General features: G+C 38.9%; 1 protein-coding gene across 1 annotated transcript in view; it reads left to right on the forward strand.

The window, feature by feature from the left end:
* si:ch211-1i11.3 (mitogen-activated protein kinase kinase kinase 5) overlaps positions 1-16,236 on the forward strand; it is a 30,319-nt gene extending 14,083 nt beyond the window's left edge. Inside the window, exons 13-28 of the mRNA XM_037676824.1 lie at positions 1,134-1,218; positions 1,491-1,624; positions 3,909-4,036; positions 5,225-5,361; positions 5,457-5,562; positions 5,641-5,798; positions 7,253-7,454; positions 8,558-8,726; positions 9,001-9,166; positions 9,344-9,529; positions 11,201-11,306; positions 11,922-12,153; positions 12,351-12,457; positions 13,746-13,843; positions 13,946-14,022; positions 15,996-16,236. Coding sequence (XP_037532752.1) covers positions 1,134-1,218; positions 1,491-1,624; positions 3,909-4,036; positions 5,225-5,361; positions 5,457-5,562; positions 5,641-5,798; positions 7,253-7,454; positions 8,558-8,726; positions 9,001-9,166; positions 9,344-9,529; positions 11,201-11,306; positions 11,922-12,153; positions 12,351-12,457; positions 13,746-13,843; positions 13,946-14,022; positions 15,996-16,092 — 2,188 coding nt within the window. The 3' untranslated portion in view covers positions 16,093-16,236. The remainder of the gene's footprint in view (positions 1-1,133; positions 1,219-1,490; positions 1,625-3,908; positions 4,037-5,224; positions 5,362-5,456; positions 5,563-5,640; positions 5,799-7,252; positions 7,455-8,557; positions 8,727-9,000; positions 9,167-9,343; positions 9,530-11,200; positions 11,307-11,921; positions 12,154-12,350; positions 12,458-13,745; positions 13,844-13,945; positions 14,023-15,995) is intronic.
* Positions 16,237-21,404: the final 5,168 nt, after the last annotated feature.

Raw genomic sequence — 21,404 nt, forward strand, 5'->3', positions numbered from 1 at the left:
TCCTCTTGAGGGAGTTTTTCCTTTCCACTGTTGCCTTCATTCTTGCTCAAGATGAGAGTCTGTGATGGAGTTAAACTCAAAGCAGTCTGCTCCTCAGATAAATAATGCTAAAATATTATATGGATGTTTTTGTTCAGTGCCCTGAGGTGACTTCTGTTGTGACTTGGCGCTATATAAATAAACTGAATTGAACTGAAACTAAACAGCCACTGGCCAAAAGGATGGACCAGCACAGAAGAGCAACATCGTCAGTCCAGGGCTCTGTGGTCTGCACATATCTACAGGCTAGAGGTCACTCTTTCAGGGATGAAGATGTTCACATCCTTGATAGAGAGAAATGTTGGTTTAAGAGGAGTGAAGGAGGCCATCTTTGTGAAGAGAACCTGTCCGTCGTTTTAACAGGGGCGGAGGCCTCCGTGTCCAACTGTCCCCCTCTTCTTACAATGCTGTAATGCTAGTATCACTCAGCCATCTGTGAATAGCAAACAGCCATCAGGGCACTAACGATCACTTGTTAAGCTGATGCAACAATTTTCAGTCAGGTCATCTGGACGGTTTCTTTTTTTGTGCTGACACATTTCGCCTTCCATCCAGAAGGCTTCATCAGTCTGAGGAAACACCAAACAAAAGCATGGATTTTGGTGTTAAGCTGATAGTCCCCCTTTTGCATGTGACCAACTAGTTTTGGCTGTAACCAAACTGGTTGATCCATGACATGGTGCTATTTACTGTATAAGACTGAGTTAGTTGCAGCTCTTCAGACTGAGGAAGTCTTTTGGATAAAAAACAAAACGTTTCAACATAGAAGAATTTGTCCAGAGGACCCGACTTAACCTTGTTAAACCAAAGTTAGATTAGCAATAAAATCATTATTTTTCTTAGCATGCTTTTGATGTTTCACTGAGGTCTGACAGGCGTGTTAACAAATGTAAATTTGGTCAAGAGTTTTATTGCTTTAATTTCTAAAATGTTCAATCAAGGTGTCACGCTTTGTTGAAACTGAATTCATTTAACAAAACACAACATCTGTGCACTCACATGATTAAAAAAAAACATTCTGATGTATGGTAGACGTCATCGAAAACAAAGGTATGTTTCAGAATTTAATTTTTCTGTTAATGTTCCCACCCTAGTTTCTGTGATTCAGTGAACTCCCTGCTCCACCAGGCTGAAGACTCAACTCAGGACCCACAGCAACAAAGTGAGGAAATACCCGAGGTCAGTTTGTTCCTGTGACACGTTTGCTCTTTTTAAGACTTCTCCCAAAAAATGGGGAAAAAAAAGCATTTATGAATTAACTCAATTCAAAACACAGTCTAGCTTTCCCCAAAATTTTCCATTTGTTGTTGTTGTGATTAATTCAGAGTTCATGTTTTTTTGTTTTTTTTGCCTGAATTCTCAGAACCGTGCCTCTTGTTGGCTGCCTATGAAATTCCTCACACTTGTGCTTTTTTCCTCTCGTTCATGCTGCTTTTAATCTCATCCTTCAGTACATTTACGAGACCAATGAGACCGGCAATAAGGTGGTTCTCGGGAAGGGGACGTATGGTGTGGTGTATGCTGGGAGGGACCTGAGCAACCAAGTCCGCATCGCCATCAAGGAGATCCCCGAGAAGGACAGCACGTAAGAAGTTTTCCACTCATCCCTCTTATCTTCACAATACCATTAAAGGGATGGGTGTTTGGCATGAATATTCACATTTAGAAGAAAAAGTTAGTGTTTAAAACAAATTGTGTGCTTGTGTTTACTTTTAACTGTACTTAAATTTATATGTAAATGCTTTTTATGCTTTTTTTTTGTTGTTGTAGTACCAGCTATATGATGTGGGTTGCGTAAGTGTTCACGACTTGGAAGTTTTATTTTGTTTATATCATGAAAAAAAGTGAAATAAGACCAGAGTTTTGCTGTAGCTGTGTGTTAGGGTCATTGTCTTGATGAACGGTGACCCTACACTCCAGCTTGTTAAACAGGTTTTCTTCAAGAATTTCTCTTTGTGCAATCCATCTTTCCTTCAACTCTGGCCAGTTTCCCAGTCCCTGCTGATGAAATTCATGCCCACAGCTTGATGCTGCCACCACCATGCTTTACTATGGTGGTCTCTGCACGTTGCAATCTGTTGGTTTAGCACCAAACATGGCGTTGTCCTGGATGTTTAAAATGTTCATTATTAGTTTAGCCAGACCACAGCACCTTCTTTCACATTTGAGAAATCACTGAAATTACGTATTTGTTCTGCTGTTTTGCCTGGTAGGAGCCATTACCAGGTGTATTATATATACTGAGAGCGTTTGACCCTTAAATCGTACCCAGCTGGATATTGTTGGCCCTCGTCGGTGAGCGAAAAGTAGGAATTAAAAATACTTCCTTCTTGGTGTGTGGCTGCATCTAGGCGTTACAAAGGTTCCTTTCCAAAATTGTTTCTTAAAAGTATAGTTTCCTCAAATGGTGGCCACAGGTTTTTCTATCATGGCCAAGGCCACCATTGGTCATCCCTTGCTTCGCCATTGCTCCTTGTGGTGGATAAAATTGCTCCCTCCACTTGCCAGAATCTGTCACTATGCGCTGCCTCAGACAAGAAAAAGAACCCTACTTTTGTTCTTTTACACCAAGAGCGCCCAATATGTCAATCGTGATCTACCAGTCGATCGCAAAGGCATTATGGGTACATCGCATGGCATTAAAAAAATATACGTCAGCCTATCATCCATCCTCACTATGAAATTTGTCTCGATTGACATACAGGGCAGTCAGTCACAGCCCTCATTCTCTCAAACCAGGTCTCAGAGTAGAGATTTTCAGGGGAACCCCCGACCCCCATTCCCCCCCCGAGGTGTGAAATTCTCCGTGTGTGAAGTTGCATAATACATGCACACTACAGGCAGCTGCAGTCCAAAGTTTTTCTGCACTAACAACAGTTATAGTAAATGGCAGAGAGCAGAGTGTTTTTGTGCTACTCACCCTTTTTCCGCTTGCAGGAGCAAAACTAATAAAATCCAGTTCCAAAGAGACGTTAGTGTATTCACCAGTTTGGACATAACTGTCACGCAGATGCTGCATGTACATTGAATGTAGCTGAGCCTGGGCAACTGGGTTATGTGGGTTGCCAGATAAATGTAAAATGTCTTATATACCCCCTCCTTTTTTGTGCACATGTTCAACAAACACAACACACACCTCATCTTTGGATATCTTTACTCGGCACATATGACCGTTTAGGTCAAAGTACCATCATTTTAAAGCCACGATACTATAGTTCATAATTTCTTATTTGGCAACCCGACTGAAATAGAAACGAGAACGTTTTTTGTGTAAACACGCACATTTTTTGTTTATTACCCCCAATAAACATTGAAAAAACACTAACGTTTCCAGAGGTTGTTCTCATGTAAACGGTGCCTTATAGTAGGTAGATCACTTTGACTTAGTCATTTTAAAAGTAACTCGTATGCTGAAAAAGTGTGGACACCCCTGTTTTACACAGTTTAACTCCTACCCACTTGAATATCTTGCACCAAAAACATTATGGTTTACATACACTCCATGTTCAGTTCCAATCTAGAAACGCGCTCCTCTCCAAAACTACAAAACTTTCAGTAGTCACCTAGGCAGAGTTTGAGTTTGGAGTTCCAAACTCTGAAAACTCTTTTACATTTTAGTGTGTACAGTTAAGTCAACAAAATTGAAACAATACCAAGGGGAGGAAATTCGTTTGAAACCTCTTTACATTATTGCAATTTTACAGTATTTTCAGGTAAACTTAACCATCCTGTGGTGAATTTAACAGACTGTGAAGATGGTATTCTGGTGCAAACTAAAGTCGTTTTCTGCATTTCAACAAAATCTATCATGTTTTGTTGATGAAATTAGGCCAATCTCCCTGTTCATCATTCCTCTTTGTTTTCCTCAGATACTCCCAGCCCCTTCATGAGGAAATAGCTCTGCACAAAAGGCTCAAACACAGGAATATTGTTCAGTATCTCGGCTCAGTCAGTCAGGACGGTTTCATCAAGATCTTCATGGAAGAAGTACCCGGAGGTTCAAACTCTTCATTTTAAACCTTTTAAATACTCTTATCTAACAGTAAGATTAAGTCATTGTCTGAAACTTTGTCCTTTCAAAGACTGGAAACTTACAAGAGCAACACCGTATTTTTCGGACTATAAGACGCACTTAAAATCCTTTAATTTTCTCAAAAATCGACAGTGAGCCTTATAATCCGGTGCACCTTATGTCAAGTCAACTTTATTTACAGAGCACATTTAAAACAGAACCTGTTATCAAAGTGCTTAACAACAACCATGTATTATGTATTAATTCTGGTTTTGCTAATCGACCTCGAATCGATTTTATGTGGTACACACGTTGCTCAAAATTCTGTCAGAATGAACTTGTTTCCCTCTTATAATCCGGTGCACCTTATAGTTTGAAAAATACGGTAAACAGCTTTTAAGTTTGAATTTTCCTTATAAGATAACTGTTACAAGATGATGCCTTTATTAGACATCAGTGACAAAATTGTGCAAATAAATATAGATGGGCGCAACTGGTAGAGCTGCTGCCTCTCAGCGAGCAGGTCCCTGGTTCAAACCCCGGTCCAGTGGCCTTTCTGGGTGGAGTTTACATGTTCTCTCTGTGCATGCGTGGGTTTTCTCCGGGTACTCCGGTTTCCTCCCACAGACCAAAAACATGCATGTTAGGCTGATTGGTAACTCTAAATTGTCCCTAGGTGTGAGTGAGAGAGTGAATGGTTGTTTGTCTCGTTTGTCTCTATGTGGCCCTGTGATGGACTTGCGACCCGTCCAGGGTGTACCCCGCCCCTCGCACAGTGATTGCTGGACATGGGCACCAGCGACCCCCGTGACCCAAAATGGAACAAACGGGTAAAGATAATGGATGGATGGATGGATAAATATAGATGTGATTATGCAACATGTTCAGGAAACCAGTTTCAAAGTGGTGGGTGTTTCCAAAAATATCCTGCTTACAGAGGAAAACATTGTCAGACAATGATGCAATTTTCCATCAAAATGAAAAATGTCTGATACATATGATGGTTTGGTAATGACAGTTTGACAATAAATTGTTTCATATTTTAGTGTAAGTAGAACGCCATACTTAAAAAAAAAATATATATATATATATATATATATTATCATCTTTGTAATCTCATTTTATACCAAAAGATAATTCTAAGCTTGTTAATTGTGGTATTCTTACCCTTAGGCAGTTTGTCGTCTCTTCTACATGCTAAATGGGGTCCTCTAAAAGACAATGAGCCCACCATCATCTTCTACACCAAGCAGATCCTCGAAGGGCTCAAATACCTGCACGATAATCAGATCGTCCACAGAGACATTAAGGTGAGCCGAGTGTGGGATTGGTTCTTGTGTCCTGAAGACAATTGACCTTAACTATTAATCACAGGGTTACAGTGATGTTTATTTCTGTTCTTCAGGGGGACAATGTGCTGATTAACACCTACAGTGGAGTGCTGAAGATCTCAGACTTTGGAACATCGAAGCGACTAGCAGGGATTAACCCGTGCACCGAAACCTTCACTGGTGAGAGCTGAACGTTTCTGTGGGAATGGCTGAGAGTAGCAGCATTTTCTGACCGCTGCGCTCATTTGTTGTTTAAAGGGACTCTTCAGTACATGGCTCCAGAGATTATAGACCAAGGACCTCGAGGTTATGGGAAGCCTGCAGACATCTGGTCCCTGGGGTGCACGATTATAGAAATGGCAACAGGCAAAACACCCTTTCATGAGCTGGGAAGTCCTCAGGCAGCCATGTTTAAGGTAAATAAAGCAAAGAGTTGTGTTTATGTTGACATGTTGACAGATAAACGTAAATACACAGACAGAAAGTTGGCTGCTTCTACTCGTGCACAATTGATACGTCCTGCAACAACTCACCTAAAACACTTCCAGTTGGACTTCTCCTTCAGCGAGACTTCAGCAGAGATGCCAAACAAATTTTAGTTACAATTTGAAACTGAAACTGAATATAAATGGTTTAATTTTGCAGCTGTTTTGTGGCTGAAATGAGAGATTTTTGTATATTTTTATTAATTTATCTCTAAAGTTAAACTATAAACCAAATTAAACAAACCTTGGTTTTTTTTCAACTGTTAAGTGAGTTATTTCTTTCACACAAAAATCTGAGTTAATGGACATAATAATAATTTGGATGTTGCTTTAAATCATTGGTTCTCAAACATTTTGTTTTGCTCCTCTCTTTGGAGTGTAAATGTTTTTTAGGCTCAACAAACTAAAATGAACTGTAAATGTTGCAAAAAAAGCACAATTTTTTTACCATTTCTTTGTGATTTTGTTTTAAAAAAACAACTGTTTTTGTGGCTATTTGGGATGTATATTAATTTTTATTCCAAAATAAAGAACACATAAGAACTGCACTTTGCTAAAAGCATAAAAATAGGCAGCTTTATCAGTCTCTATTAGAAAAATAGACCAAAAAAATATTCAATCATCTTTTTAAAGTACTGCAAAAAGTAAAATATGTGCAAAGAAACACAACAAATATGTAAAGCTCAGTATTATGACAGTATTGAAGGTTGTCATGAGTTTATTTTAAATGTGGATTTTTAATTAAAACAACAACAATGTGAAGGTATTTGTCAGAAAGATTGATTCTTTTTATTAATGGGGGTTGATATCATGTTTATCACAATAATTTATTGACGGACTTTTACTGATGCTGTTTCTTGAAGGGATTATTAAAAAATCTTGAGTAGTTTTCATAATCCGAGTCTGTTTCAATTAGCATTATTTTATTTATCTTCATGTCAGCTTCCAGAGCTTTCAAACACACAAACATGTTTGTTTATTTGTTTGTTTTTTAATGCTTCTCTTCCATCTCTTCAATTTGAAGCAAGCTTTTATTTTTATTCTGTCCACATTTACACTCTGGCGCCTGTTGTGAGTAAACAGATGATCAGTGTGACAGTTTGTCCCTGGTTTAAAGTGGCGTGAACGAGATAAACTCCTCCTCCTCTGAATGTCATCACTTGTATCTGAATCATTCACCGTCTGAACACTGAGTGGATCCACAGGGAGAACCCGCCTTGCAGTTTGGCAACCCCTTGTTCAAACTTTATTTCTAACTACAAGTTTCATATTTATTTATAGCAGTAATATAAGCTTAACTTCCACACAGCCACAAAGAACAGTAACATTGTCTGTATTTAAACATTACTCTTCAAAATCTATCTTTAATCCTGCAACCATTCCAGGTTGGCATGTTTAAGATCCACCCAAATGTTCCGGAGTGCATGTCCGATCAGGCCAAGGGCTTCATCATGCGGTGCTTCGAGCCAAATCCAGACCACAGAGCCACGGCTGCAGAGCTGCTCATGGACGCCTTCCTCAGGTCGTCTCCCAGGAAGAAGCCTAAAACTCAGCAGGAGTTTGAACCTAAAGATTCAGACCATGCCGGTAAGGGTTTGATTTACTACACACTTTTTTGGGTTAAATTCTTCATCTTAATTGTTTTCCATCTTTTTGTAGCTTTAAAGCAGTTTATTTATTACCGTACTTGCCGCCGCACACGTCGCGCCGCCGTATATGTCACATCAGTCCAAATATGTCTAATAAAGTGGAAAAAACAATGAATAAGTCGCTTCACCGTACAAGTCACATCTATTACAGTATGTGTCACCGCTGACCACTCTGAAACGTGGGCCGGTGTTGTGCCAAAAAGTGATTGGCTGCCAAATGGCAGCTGCGGTGCGTGCACGGGAGGACTTTAATAAGAATTTAACAAGATTAACACTTAAAAACAATTATTTGTTTGCTCGAAATTATAGCAAAGGTGTGTCTCAGTTGAACTTTTCCTTCATTAATGCACTTTAAAGGTTAAATCAGCTACATTTCAAAAGCCAATTCGCGGCTGTGGGAGCACGAAGTTACGACTCGCCGTGCATTTCATCGAATTTAACAAGATAACCACCTAAAAACAATTATTTGTTTGCTCAGCATTATAGTAAAGGTGTGTCTCAGTTGAACTTTTCCTTAATAAATGCACTTTAACAGTCAAATCAGCTGCAATTCGCCTGGGCGGGCGGCACGGTGAAATGCAGCTGATTTGACATTTGCTCCATGAGTTCTGGAGCGAGACGAAGGTGGTTTGTATGGCAAGCCAAATGTCTCATTAATAGCCACTTTTACCTAATAATGAGACACTTGGTTTGCCTTATTACTCGAGCACCCTTAATTGGCTGAAAATAGTAGTGTTCAATATTTTCCATGTCAGAATGAATGAAATCATCAGATCTCAGCCAAAAATTGGGTTATAAATATGGGGGAAAAAACATAAGTTGCTTTGCTGTATAAGTTGCAGGGCATGCTAATTTATGCAAAAAGGTGTGACTTGTACAGCGAAAAATACGGTAGTTTGGATCATTTTGACAGTACCACCACACTGCCTTTATTTTAATTTGTTTTACTTTCAGTTCTTGTAATCTTGTTGTTAGTTGTGTGGAAAGTGTGCATTCTGAAACTTATAAAATCTCTAACCATCGTCTCTCTGGGTTTCACAGCTGATTATCACCGTAGCTTGTCTGTGCCCATCTCCATCCTTGTGGAGGACACTGAATTGTACTCGGGCCCTGTTGACTTGGCTTGTTCGCTGGACCTCAGAAGGCACCAGTCAGCCCTCAGAGTGGATGACGTCTCCCAAAGCCCCCCCTCCACCAACAGCTTTCTGTCGTGAGTGATAACACCGCACTTAAGAAAATCAAAGCCTGATTGTTTCAGAGCCAAACCACGCTCAGGTTTGAGTTTTAAACTCATGGTAAACCAAATCCTTCCTGATTAAAAACTGGGATTCTACTGCAACAGTTGAAAACCCCACATGACTCGCTTCTTTTCATCATCCTGTGATTTTTTTATATATATTTTTTTTATATATTGGCACATCCTCAACTTTTCTCTTCTTTATGAGTTTGCGGATTATGTCTGTTTCTTGCCTCCTGCTGTGCAGAATACCCGACGACTCAGCGTTAGACATGTGCAGTCCAGCCTCGACGGAGGAGAGTATCGGACTTTTCATGCTGCGCAAGGATAGCGAGAGGAGAGCGACGCTCCACAGGATTCTCACAGATGACATCAACCATGTCGTCTCTAATATACAAGAGTCTTTGCCTCAGGTGGGGGAGGGAAACGGCAACATAAATCATTTAGTTTTCACCCAAGGTGTCAGCTCTTGGGTTAACTGTTATTGTCTAAAAATTAAACAAGTTTTTATGGTTATTAGAAATTGTGACAGTATAATTTTAAATTTGAACACCATTCAGATTCAAAGTCTTTTTTTCCTCCTTTGTAAGAATGATGAGGGGTCATCACTGAATGCAGACCACATCGTCAGCCTTATCACCTGTTTGCGGGACAACATCCAGTCTCCAGACAGAAAGCAGCTGACCTCTGGCCTTCTGGATCTTCGCTCTGCTCTTTTAGCTGCAGCAATACCTTTGAACAGCCTGCAGGTGGTGCTCTTTAACTTCCAGGATGCAGTAAGTCCCTTATGAGACAGGATTTTTGCAGTAATGGAAGTCCAACACCCACCACTATTTCATATTTCATATCCAGCAAAATATGATAGAGACCTAAAAAAATAAACACCTATGTTCTGTGGTAAATATTAAAAAGTAACACAAACTTGTTTTAAAAATGAATATGTGAGTTTTCTAGCTGGTTCTTTGGAAACAGCCCTTCACTTCCTTATATGGGCTGTGACATCATGGCTGTGTCCGGATCAGGCGAGACGTTCAGTTTTTTTTTTATTGCATGCCAGTCATTTCTGGCAAGAATACTCGTGGCAGGAACAACACGCTGAATGAGTGTGTTGCGCATTTCTGTGGAAATGCAGCCAAGGAGGAAGTTAGCTCCAGATATTTCCCAAAAGTCAGACGTTCAGGAGAAATGAGTAAAGTTTCACCGAGCAGACTTCATTGCACCAGCGCCTACCAGTGTTCTGAACATTTTCAACCTGAGGATTACGAGTCGGCCATGATGCAGGGATTTAGATTTTAAGGGAAAGTATGGCACCAGACCCAGGAATGTGGCTGTGCCAGCAATTCAGGCAGATCCACTGTTCACAGGAACCTGGGAAACCACCAGCTCCTCATCTCTATCCCACTCTAAAACAAATAGATCTCCCACTTTCTCCTCAGTCATCAGAATCTGTTTTCCTCCTCCATCTTTACCTTCGAGCCTCCCTCTTCTGTCTGAGAAGGTTCCGATAGTGCTGCTCCGGCCTCTTTACTCACTGAGTCGCCATCGCCCGCCAAACTCCCTTCAACTTTTGCATCTTTCGCTTCCTCCTGTAGATTTTTTTTATACTTGACAAATGACTTCAAGCCTCACTCAGAAGGGTGGGGCGAGGTTGTTTATTCGGTGGGGGTGCGGGTGATAGCCAAGAGGGGATGGAGATATTTTGTTCGCTGCAGCCACCCACTCCACTGCTTCAAATATGACTATAATTTTCAGAAAAAAGATGTGCAATGAATTATTTATCTTAACTCTGGTTTTACTTGACCTAGGAGCACAATTTAAAAACTGGTTTATAGTTTAAAGTTTTTACTTCTGACACATATTAAAATGCATTCTCAGAGTGGCTGTGTGTACAGCGACTGAAATCGCTCATGTGATTTGAAAAATGCCGCCAGAGGGTTAAAAGTATAATGGTCCTGATCAGATTACTTTTTGATAAAATGTTTATTTTATTGTAAACACTAACACATACGAGCCTGTGTTCTCAAGGGAAGGTCCGTCCAGGACGGATGAGTCTTGTCATGGAGCTGCCTCTTCTTGCCCTCTTTGCTGAGCAGTAATTTTACACCAAACAGTTCTTAGTTCTTCATCGCTTGATACTGTATCCTCTAAATCACTTGAACTTTCTCCAATGAAATCGTCCTCACTACCGCCATCAGGAGGACACTCTCCTGCCTGTGGCTCGTCTCGTTCTTGATATTAGCCGTGTGATTGGGTGTTTTCATAACTGGTTTGTGATTATTTTATTTTTTATTTTTTTTACACTTGTCTAGCCTGAATGTGGAAAATATATATAACCATCGTATTCTACAGTAACTACCCATTCAGGGCACTTGAGACTATAGTGGTGGGTGCTGGACTTCAGTCAGCTGTAAATGTATCAGCGTTATTCAGCTGTTCACGTTGTGTAGGTGAAGAAGGTGTTGAAGCAACAACTGGTGAAGCCTCACTGGATGTTTGCTCTGGACAACCTGCTGAGACAGGCAGTTCAGGATGCCATAACTGTCCTACTACCAGGTAATGCTGTTCTATGCTCTCACTGACCATGTTTTAGTTGCACCTGTTCGTTATTGTTTAAAGCAAATATCTCATTAGTCGGCTAGCACAGTTAGCAATCAGAAGTTATCTGTAAAACCTACTGAAGTTCAAATCAGAAACCAACATGAAAGGAAAATATTGAAGTTGGGCTGCTTTTCATTTTAGAGAATTTCAGTAATTTGGGATTTTTATACCTAAAATGTTCTTATTCAACATGTAAATATGAGCCAAAAAGTAGTTTTTTGGGGGGGCTAAAAAATATAGCGGAAATTAGCAAATAAGGGTTACATTCAGAACTGGTGGACAAACCAGAAATGTTACAAATAATTAAATACTAATGCGTTTCTAAAGTTAAACCCCTCCAGTTTGTCTAAATGATGTGAATGGATGAGAAAATTGCACCTTAAAAGTTCTGCCTGCAGTTTTTCATCTTACCATAGTGCAAATATGGACTAAAAACTAAAATCAGTGTAGAACCTTGTTTTGTGTCTTTACTGTTTCTCTTCGTTTCCAGTAGCCATTTGGACTTGATTCCAGTTTTGTTGATTTGTTTGTTTTTGTTGTGCGCCTCTCTCTGATCTTCTTGCCCGTTAGAGCTGAAACTCCATCTGCAGTCGTCGTTTGAGGCCGAAGACCTCAACTCGGACAAGCAGGCCGCAGATCCAAGTCCTCCGGTAGTTTCAGTTCCTGACCAGCTGGTGGCGCCAGCAGGACTTGTATCTGGGCATGGGTCTCCAGTCAGTTCTACCTCCTCTACTGATGTCATCATTGTCAGCACCTCTGCCATCAGCGAGAAACTGAGGGCCGTGCGAAAAGAGACCAGCAGGTATCCTTCAGCTGCATTCATGATTCTGTGACGAGAACACATTCGATGATGGCTTCATTTTATTAATTATATATATTTATTTCCTATCTTACCATTTTAAATGTAATCGCTCAGCTTTATTAATAAATGTGCAAACTATAGCACTGTTTGTCGTGGGTGGATGCTGAGAGGTGACGGCTGTTTGCGTTGTGTTTCAGGCTGTTGGAGCAGCTGAGTGAGAAGGAGCGAGAGTACCAGGAGCTGCTGAGGAGCTCCGTCCAGAGGAAACAGGAACTGATCGATGCACTGAGGAGATCAGCTGCCGGTGAACGTAAAGCTGTTCTCATCCTAAAGTTTCATACACCCATCTGGATACAAGCAGCTAAACCATTATTAAATCTATATCAACATGTACTGTGGGAAATAACTATACCATGAAATTACTTGTTATTGTGATACAAGTAGAAAAAAGGAGAGGAACAAAATGCAAAGCAGAGATTTAAAAATGTTTCGTTGAAACTAATGCTGCTTCTTTGGCCATAGATAATTAATGTTGCTCTTTCCTTATTCTTAAATTTATGCACAGCCCCCCAAAAAGTAAAGTGACGGCTTCATTTTGCTTTGTTGACTCCTAAATAAACAACTCATTAGATAAATCACTTGTAGTTGCTAATAGTTAATTTGTGTTTTAACTAAGCGATCTATGCAACTAATGGTAACATGTTTAATGGAAAGCAATAAGATGAGTAAATCTGGATGAATTTATGTTTCTATTTTTGCACATTAAACCTAGAGTCTAGTATAGGATTTCTCACTTCAGCAGTGCTTCAAATGCAGCATTAATACATTTTTAATTTAGCAGTAACTTAAGTACATTTTCTTTCTTAAATCCTCCTACAAGTTATACCAGAATAATTAATTCATTTAAACTAAAATATCTAAGTTTTTTTACCGTTATGTGTCTTTTTTTAGAATCTAGCTTTTGTGAGAATCATTTGTTCAGCTACTTTAGGTTTTAGAAATTGGTTCTAACAACACAAAACAAGTAAAAATTAAATAAATAAATTAAATGGTTTATCTTATAACACGCATTGAACTAGACTCGTGAGCTTAAACGGTCATTTACTTTGGTCTGCTGATCCGTTTTAACACTCGATTAGTTAATTTGACGTTATCAAATCTAAAGATGGAAAAAAAAAAAAATTCCCAGTTTGATATCATTTCACTATGGGTAATAGATTATAGAATGGTATAGTTAAGTACCACAAAAGATGTGAGCCTGTAGGAGCTCATTCTATAATCTGGCATTAAGCTGCAGTCTGAGCAGTATCACATCAGAGGACCGAGCCTCAGGGATTATAATTACGGTTTCTTCACTCTTGCTGCAGTCGGTCCCAACCACGCCTCAGTTTCAGGCTTATTTCTGCCAGAACTGGTTTTTGTCTGAGGTGTGGGCTGTAGATCTTCAGCCACTGTGCCCAGACTTGACTTGTTAGTCTGAATAAAGATTATATAGTTTAGTGTTTTGTAACAAGAATGTTTACACTACCTAATACTCCATAACTTTGTGTTAAGGTCAGACAAAGCCTAATAACAGTTTTTCCTCGTTACAGAAGGTGAGTTGTCCTCGAAGAAGTTCTTGAATGTAGAGATAAGAAGTTTGGTTCACTGGCTCAAGTCTGTCCCGGTGGATCAGGACACTATTGATAAGGTAAGCTCAGCTGAAATTCTTATTTAATTTTTCATTATTTGTCCCTGAGGCGTGTTGGCATTACTCATTTGTTTATCACATTTGTCTCATCCTGTTTGTTAGTTGCTCTCTCATCAGTTCACCTTGGACTGTCTCCTCAACATGGCCTCCAGGGACGACCTGATGTACTGCGGCTTAAGGTGAGCCGCCTCCGCTCATCATCCTCACACCGTGTGCCCACGCAGAAACAAAAACACGTTGTCTCGTGTGCAGCGCACGTTTAAAATGATGCAGCAGAAATGAATTAAGATGCAGCAGCTGCAGTTCTTTTGTGCTGATTTAGACGTGAAGGATTCAAACCTCGCACTAACGGTTATAATTACCAAATTTTGCCCGTTTTTAAAAATATATATTCACAATAAAAAGTAAAAAAAAAAAAAAGATAATAATAATAAAAGCACCAGAACTATCTGTTATCCGTCTTTGGAAATCTATATCCTCCAGGATTTTGAACAAATATTTGCACAAATAGAACCCAACCAAAAAAAGAAATGCGGTTTATCTTTTGTTGTATTAAACTGAATATAGTTTCTTTGTATTTATTTTCTTGATTTCTACTATGCTGTATCACAAAAAGATCACATCTTTTCTACAATATCTCAGTTTAAAGTACATTGCAATTGTTTTCTACAAAAATTTTAAGTGAGCTAAAAAAAAGCTTTAGTTTTGTGTGTTGGATTGTTAAATTACCGTAATTTCCAGACTATAAGCCACTAGTATTTTCACAGGTTTTGAACTTGGCAGCTTATACAATGCTGCAGCTAATTTATGGATTTTTAAAAATATATATATTTTTTTTTGACGGGCTAACGAGCTTCATGTTTCCTAAACGTTTGACCTCATTACACCTGGGCGCTCACATAGCTGCCCAATACACGTCTCTTTTGGTGGGTGGGTCCTCGTGACTCAATGAGAATACCTGTATAAATAAAGGTTAAAAAAGATCTGACCAATGAAATTAACAAACAGGTCACAGTGTCTCTATGAGCGCAGGAGGAAGGTGAAGATAGTAATCAATACTTCCTGGTAGGCTACTGTATTTTTTATATTTTAACCAGCCGTGTTACAGGCACTGTTCAGATAAAAAACAAATATTTACTGTACATACTTTTGTATGTTATACACACGTAAAGCCTATATATGTAAAAAAAAAAAAAAAAAATGAGTGGGTGTGGCTTATATTTAGATGCACTCAATCGTCCAGAAATTACAGTATTTGTTCATATTAAGAAATATTTTTTTTGTTTTTGATAACGGTTCCAATCAGCACCTTAGCAATGATCAATTAAGAACAAGAAAAAATGCTTACCTATTGTATTTTTCCGCCGTACGTCTCACCACCCTATAAGTCGCATCAGTCGAAATATGTCTAAAAAAGTGGAAAAACCATAAATACGTCCCTTTGCTGTATATGTCGCATCTATTATGCATCATTGCTGACAACCCGGGAATGTGGGCCAGCGTTGTGCCAAAAAATCTATTGTCTGCCAAATGGCGGCCGCGGGAGTGTGCATGGGAGGACTTTAACAAGAATTTAACAAGATTAACACTTAAAAACAATTATTTGTTTGCTCCAAATTATAGCAAAGGTGTGTCTCAGCTGAACTTTTACTTAATAAATGCACTTTCATGGTCAATTAGCTGCATTTCTCCGGGGCGGCGCAGCGAAATGAAGCTGATTTGACGGTTTCTCCAGGTGAGCTGGACGAAGGTGGCGGACTATGGCAAGCTGATTATGTCATTAATAGCCACTTTTACCTATTACATGACGATGGCATGCTATATTGTTCGAGTGCCATCTGGCTGAAAATGGTAGTGTTCAATATTTTCAGTCAGAATGAATGAAAACGGTCGTATCTCAGCCAAAAATTGGTTTATAAATATGGAGGGAAAAATCCAAATGTACGTCGCTTTGGCGTATAAGTCGCAGAGCATGCAAATTACGCAAAAGAAAACTGTGACTTATAGCCCGAAAAATACGGTAAATGCTTTCATGGATTAGAATAAAAAAAATTGCAGTTCTCAGTTCGTCACCAGTCAAACAAACAACAACAAAAATGGTTGCAGAAAAGTTGCATTCAAATGTTCATTTTGTGTCCATCGTGGTTTTCAGAGGCGCCATGCTGTGTCGAGTCTGGACGGCCATGACGGCTCACAGGAGAACCCGTCTTAGCACGCACAAGGAGGAAGGCGAGGACACTCACCTCTAATGGCTGCTGATGCTGTGCATCAAAGGACAGCTTCACTGACAGGCGGGTCCTGTCTGATCTGCAGGAAACCAAGCGTCACACAAAGCAGGAAGGCTATTACTATCTGTGAATGTAGTTTTACTTCTTTTTTTTAATTTCACTGACAATACCAGTTTGGAGCATGTAAGCTTGATTTTGTATTCCTAACTTTAGTTTAACGTTTTTTTTAATATTGTCTCAGGGCTTTTGCAAATGGGACTGATATTAGTATTAATTTGTTAATAAATAAATATAATTTGTGTCTTCCACTGGTAGCATTTTACTGTTTTATTTTAAAAAAAAAAGATTAAGTTATTGGGGGTTTAAAAGATAAATCCTGTTGTATTGTATTGTAAGGAAAAACATGGATTATTTGTGCTTTAAACACTAAAAGTATCATCTCATCTGTGAGCTGCCGGTTGTTTGGAACAACCAGGACTTGGCTTTTCCAGTTTTATCTTATTTTTTTTGTTTAAGGGAGTGACGTTGAATGGAAAAAGTGGTGAGGAGTCTTTAAATTCCTCATGTGTCCTCTCATGTTTTCACAGTGTTGACGTCTCCTTAGAAACAGTGGCATGAACTCACTTAGTGGATGCGTTCACACACAGGAGGTCTGCAGTTTGGTTTGTAGGCCGTGTAGGTAAAAACTTCTTATTTAAGATTTTATGATCAATTTCTCAACATATGAGTAATGTAGTTTAGCTTTAGACTAGAAGGGTGTCGGTATTTCAAAGTGGAATGTAATCAGAATCAGAACATTAAATCATATTCTAGCCGCCTAAGCAGGCGTTTTGTGCAATAAGATAATTTTTTCCAAATGTGTCATCACTGCCTGTTTCTGGAGATCTGTCAGATAGGAGGTTAAAAATATGCGTGTCTGCTCTCGTCCGTCAGTGAGGAGGTGACTTCAGTGACAGTACGGGTTTGGTTCTGTCTAACAGCGACATTCATTTGTGTGAGCAGCGATCTGCGTTTGCACAGAAAAAAAAAACAAACTTGAGTGTTCTTGGGAAAATTATACATCCGGTATGAGAACAACTGAACAGAGAATGTTCAGTGCGCAAAATATGATTGACAGTTTGACAAGGACTCAAAAAACGAGTCCAGCTTTGTAACGTTTTTTGGTACCACTTTACAATGAGGCTCCCCTTATAGATGGCTAATAAAAAGTTTATAGATGCATTATAAATTCCTCTATAAACACTTTATAAATCATTAGTAATTGTTTATTATGCATTTATTAAGGGTGACGGAGACAAAACTGACCAGTTTCTTGCCAAACTGAGGTAAATCTGTTCACCTATATATTTCATCTAGAGTTATATTAAATTATATTGTTATTTTTTTAGGATATAATATTAGTTGTAGCTATAATACAGGGATATCTTATTTTAAAGTACAATATTACTGGTATATGCTAAAAAAGGTTTACAAATGCTTATTGTGCTTACAAGGAAGTAACTTAGTCTGAAATGTTTAATATAACAACTCTAGATGAAATATGTGGGTGTCACCCGTAATTAATGCTTAATAAACAAGTATTAATGCTTTTTAAAGTGTTTATAGAGGCATTAACGTATCTGTAAGCTGTTTATAAGCATCTATAAGGGGAGCCTTATTGTAAAGTAGAACACATTTTTGTTACTAAATGCAACAAACCAGAAGGGTCCATTAATGAATGACAATGAGATGATTAATGTTTACAAAGGGCTTCAACACATTTTCAGTTTTAGTTCATTTGTTTCAAATCATGGGTTTTGAGTAAAAGCAGCATAAAAGTGAATGAAATGCAAGAAGATCAAGTTAAGATTCAGTCCCATAGCTCAAGTTCTGAGACTGCCTTCACATTCAGAACGGTTTCCAGTCTATCAGCTGATTTTAAATATAATTCACTTACAGTCGATCTGACATCAGCATGTAATGTGTTTACATACAAGACACTTTCTGTTTCTAAATCGGAACAGTTATATTTTAGTTCATTTAAAAAAAAACACCTCGCCACTATCCCACATTCCCAAAATTTTCCATTCTTAATATTTTTTACGCTCAACAAATCAGAAGATGACTCAATGAGCCAAGTCAGGCATTTTTCCCTTTTGTATCCTTGGATGAGTTTAGAAATCCTGTTAGTTCTCAAATAAAACCAACCAACTGAATTTGGCATCATCCAATATTTTTATTTTTATCGGTAATTTTTAACTTAGGAAACTAAACTAGAACAAATCTATTCCTGACTTTGAATCTTTCAGGCAGATTTCTTATTGACAAATTGAGGTTATATTCATTGAGCTTTATTGTGACAGCTGTCACTTTAATTGACTTCTTACTGTCATACAGAATGAGTGCACGTCCCTGAGCTTCATTTAGTAATTACATTTCCTGTGAAAATGCAGTGTGAATGTTTAATGCAGAATAATGCTGAAAAACAGCTGAAATTAGCTTTAAATAACATGCTGAGTAGCTGAAAAGGAAGAAAAAGCCTACATTATCAGAATAAAACAGAAAGACACATAGTTGCTGAATTAGGTTTAAATAAGCAGAAATAAGCACAAAAATTTGGAAATAAGCTTAAAAAGTAGCTGAAATGAGCTCATAAAATGTGGAATTAACTGAAAAAGCTAAAATTAGCATCAAAAGAGCTAAATAGTGGCTGAAAGAGCAGAAAAAGCTGAAACTAGCAGGAAAAATCTGAAAGGAGCATAACAAGCTGAAATTGGCTGAAATAAGTTACAAGCACAAAAATGTAGTTAGCTGAAAGAATCTAAAAGGTGCACAAAACAGCTAAAAGTAGCTGAAAAAAGTTTAGATTTACACAAGGAATCTGAAAGAAGCTGAAGCAGAACAAAATGTAAAAGCAGCAGTAAAAGACTAAACAGATCTAAAGATCTGAAGGATGTAAAATGAGCTCAATTCATTTTCTATGAGGAAAAAAGGGCAGAAAAGGCTAAATATTTAAAAAAGCTAAAGTTGCACCAATACCAAAAGTCATAGCGCCCTTCTGAATGTTTGATATGATTTGTTGAAATAGCGCAAAAATTGTGGAACGAAAAAGATGCCGAAAAATGGATCACAATAGTGTGGTTGCTTCATAAACGTTCACACAATCAGCTCTGTAACGCAGCAGCATTAGCATTGTATAACTGGTTACATGAAAACTGTAACATCCTGGTTTTTATAGATCTCTCCTTGTCGGTTCGTAATCCCCCACCCCCCCACCCCATCTCTGTTCTGTCTGAAGGTGCACTTAAACCACTGACAGGCGAGTAATGAGGACTGCTGCTGTCAGAGGGGGATTGAGGGCACAACGAGGTTCCAGGATTAAATTCACCCTCTCTCTCTTACTACAGGTGACCCCACTGTGATGCCTTTGTCCATGGCAATATTAAACTGAACATTTATGAACTTGTAACATGCTTCAGACGCCCACAGCTGACCTGAAGTGTAAATTAAGTCTAACAGACAGTTGAGCAGGCTTTTTACAACTTTATGTTTGATAACAGCTTTAGGACCTGTCTGTAAAAAGCAGGCCATCTGACTTGAGCTTTTCCGCATCGGGTGTCCCTGCAACACAATTTCTTTTACGGTGGAATAAAAATGAGCAACACAGTCACATGATGAGCACATTCTTTGAATTACTGTCACACACCTGAGCGCCGGAGACGGTGTGTTAAACGTAAACCAGCAGCTTGATTAACGCCATTTTTCTGTTGTGTTCAGATTTTATTCATAAATGTGCAGTTACTTTTAGTCGTCTCGAGCATTTTGTGTGGACTTTTTGAATCTTTATTGCCCTTGGGAGGAGGAAATGATCATTTTACAAGCAATTAACTTGAAGCTGGTGGTGTTATTTAACTAACTGCTTGGCGTCCAAAGGAGCGCCCTGTAGGGGAAAGTTAACGTCGTTCTTTGAGCAGAACCAAACAACCGGTGGCTCGTAAAGAACAGACAGTAACAGCTGTCTGCCTTTTATCAGACTGATTATTACAGCGAGGCAGAAAGTGTAGAATTAATCCTGGCTGTAATCCAAGCACTCGAATTAAAAATTAATCCTATGTAATGTGTGTTTGAGTGTGTTTGTGTTGCAGAATTCTGCTTAGGTTTGACCCCGAGACCTTTCACCCGTCGTTAATCTGCGTTGTGTTTGCATCACAGTGACAGCCACTCTCGCTCAAGTGACTGAATCGATGATTTTGGCGGCTGATCTGGAGATCTTTAGACCTGACCGGAGAAGAAAGGGAAAACAGTTTTCAGTGAAGCGCGTTCGTGGAGTTAGAAAAACAGAAAGTTATATTTTTGGCTGAAGTAAAACAAGATATTCTGAACCATCTTTCTAAATTTGACGACTTTTTAAAGTTTTTGACCTTTCAAATTTCACCTCTCTGGGCGGCTGTGGCCGAGTGGTTAGAGCAGTCGTTCTCCAATGCAAGAGTTGGGGGTTCGAATCCACCAGTAGTCACATTCCAAAGTGTCCCTGGGCAAGACACTGAACCCCTCGTTGCCTCCGATGTGTGTCCCATCAGTGAATGTGATCTAAAGCACCGATTAGTCTCTTTAGAATGATTTGTTCAATTAGCTTTGTAGAGATCTAGTAGAGTGCTGTATGAATGGGTAAATGAGGCACAGATTGTAGTGTAAAGCGCTTTGAGTATCTCGATAAAATAGAATGGCACTATATACTATTATCTATCTACCATCCATTTACTTCGAGGTTACATTTTTAACTAAAGGCCTTGCATTTTGTGAAGGAATGCATGTCAAGGTTCAAGTTTATTGTCATTCGTATCACATGTAGTACATGAAGTGGAACGAACTTGTGTACTCAGGGTCCCATTTACACCCAAAATTAGCAAAAAATATAAAGTATAAAAAGAAACGGTATATAAGGATCTAGGATTCACGCTAAACACTAATAATGTAAAATAATACAGTATATCAAACAGCAGCCCGGACATGAGTCTGTGGTGAGCAGATGGTATGAATGAATACAGCAGCATGAGAGCAGCAGCACGGATAATCAGCAGCACAGAAAGTCACATATCACCAATTAAAGTGGCATTACATTGATTTTTATTCTTCCTCCTTACAGTGATCATCCTGGTTAGAGATTTATGAGTCTTAACAGCTTCAGGGTAGAAGCTGTTCCTCGCCCGCCACCTTTAAAATTATGACCATTTTATGACGTTTAGGAGATGAAGTTGTGGCTGTTTTGCTCAAACCGTGAAAACGAAGCTGTACGTGATCTCATGTATTATCTGTAAGCACTTGAAGTACAGGTCCTTCTCAAAAAATTAGCA

Source organism: Nematolebias whitei, chromosome 5 (genome assembly GCF_014905685.2).
Source record: "Nematolebias whitei isolate Nwh7 chromosome 5, NemWhi1, whole genome shotgun sequence".
NCBI classification, from domain to species: domain Eukaryota; kingdom Metazoa; phylum Chordata; class Actinopteri; order Cyprinodontiformes; family Rivulidae; genus Nematolebias; species Nematolebias whitei.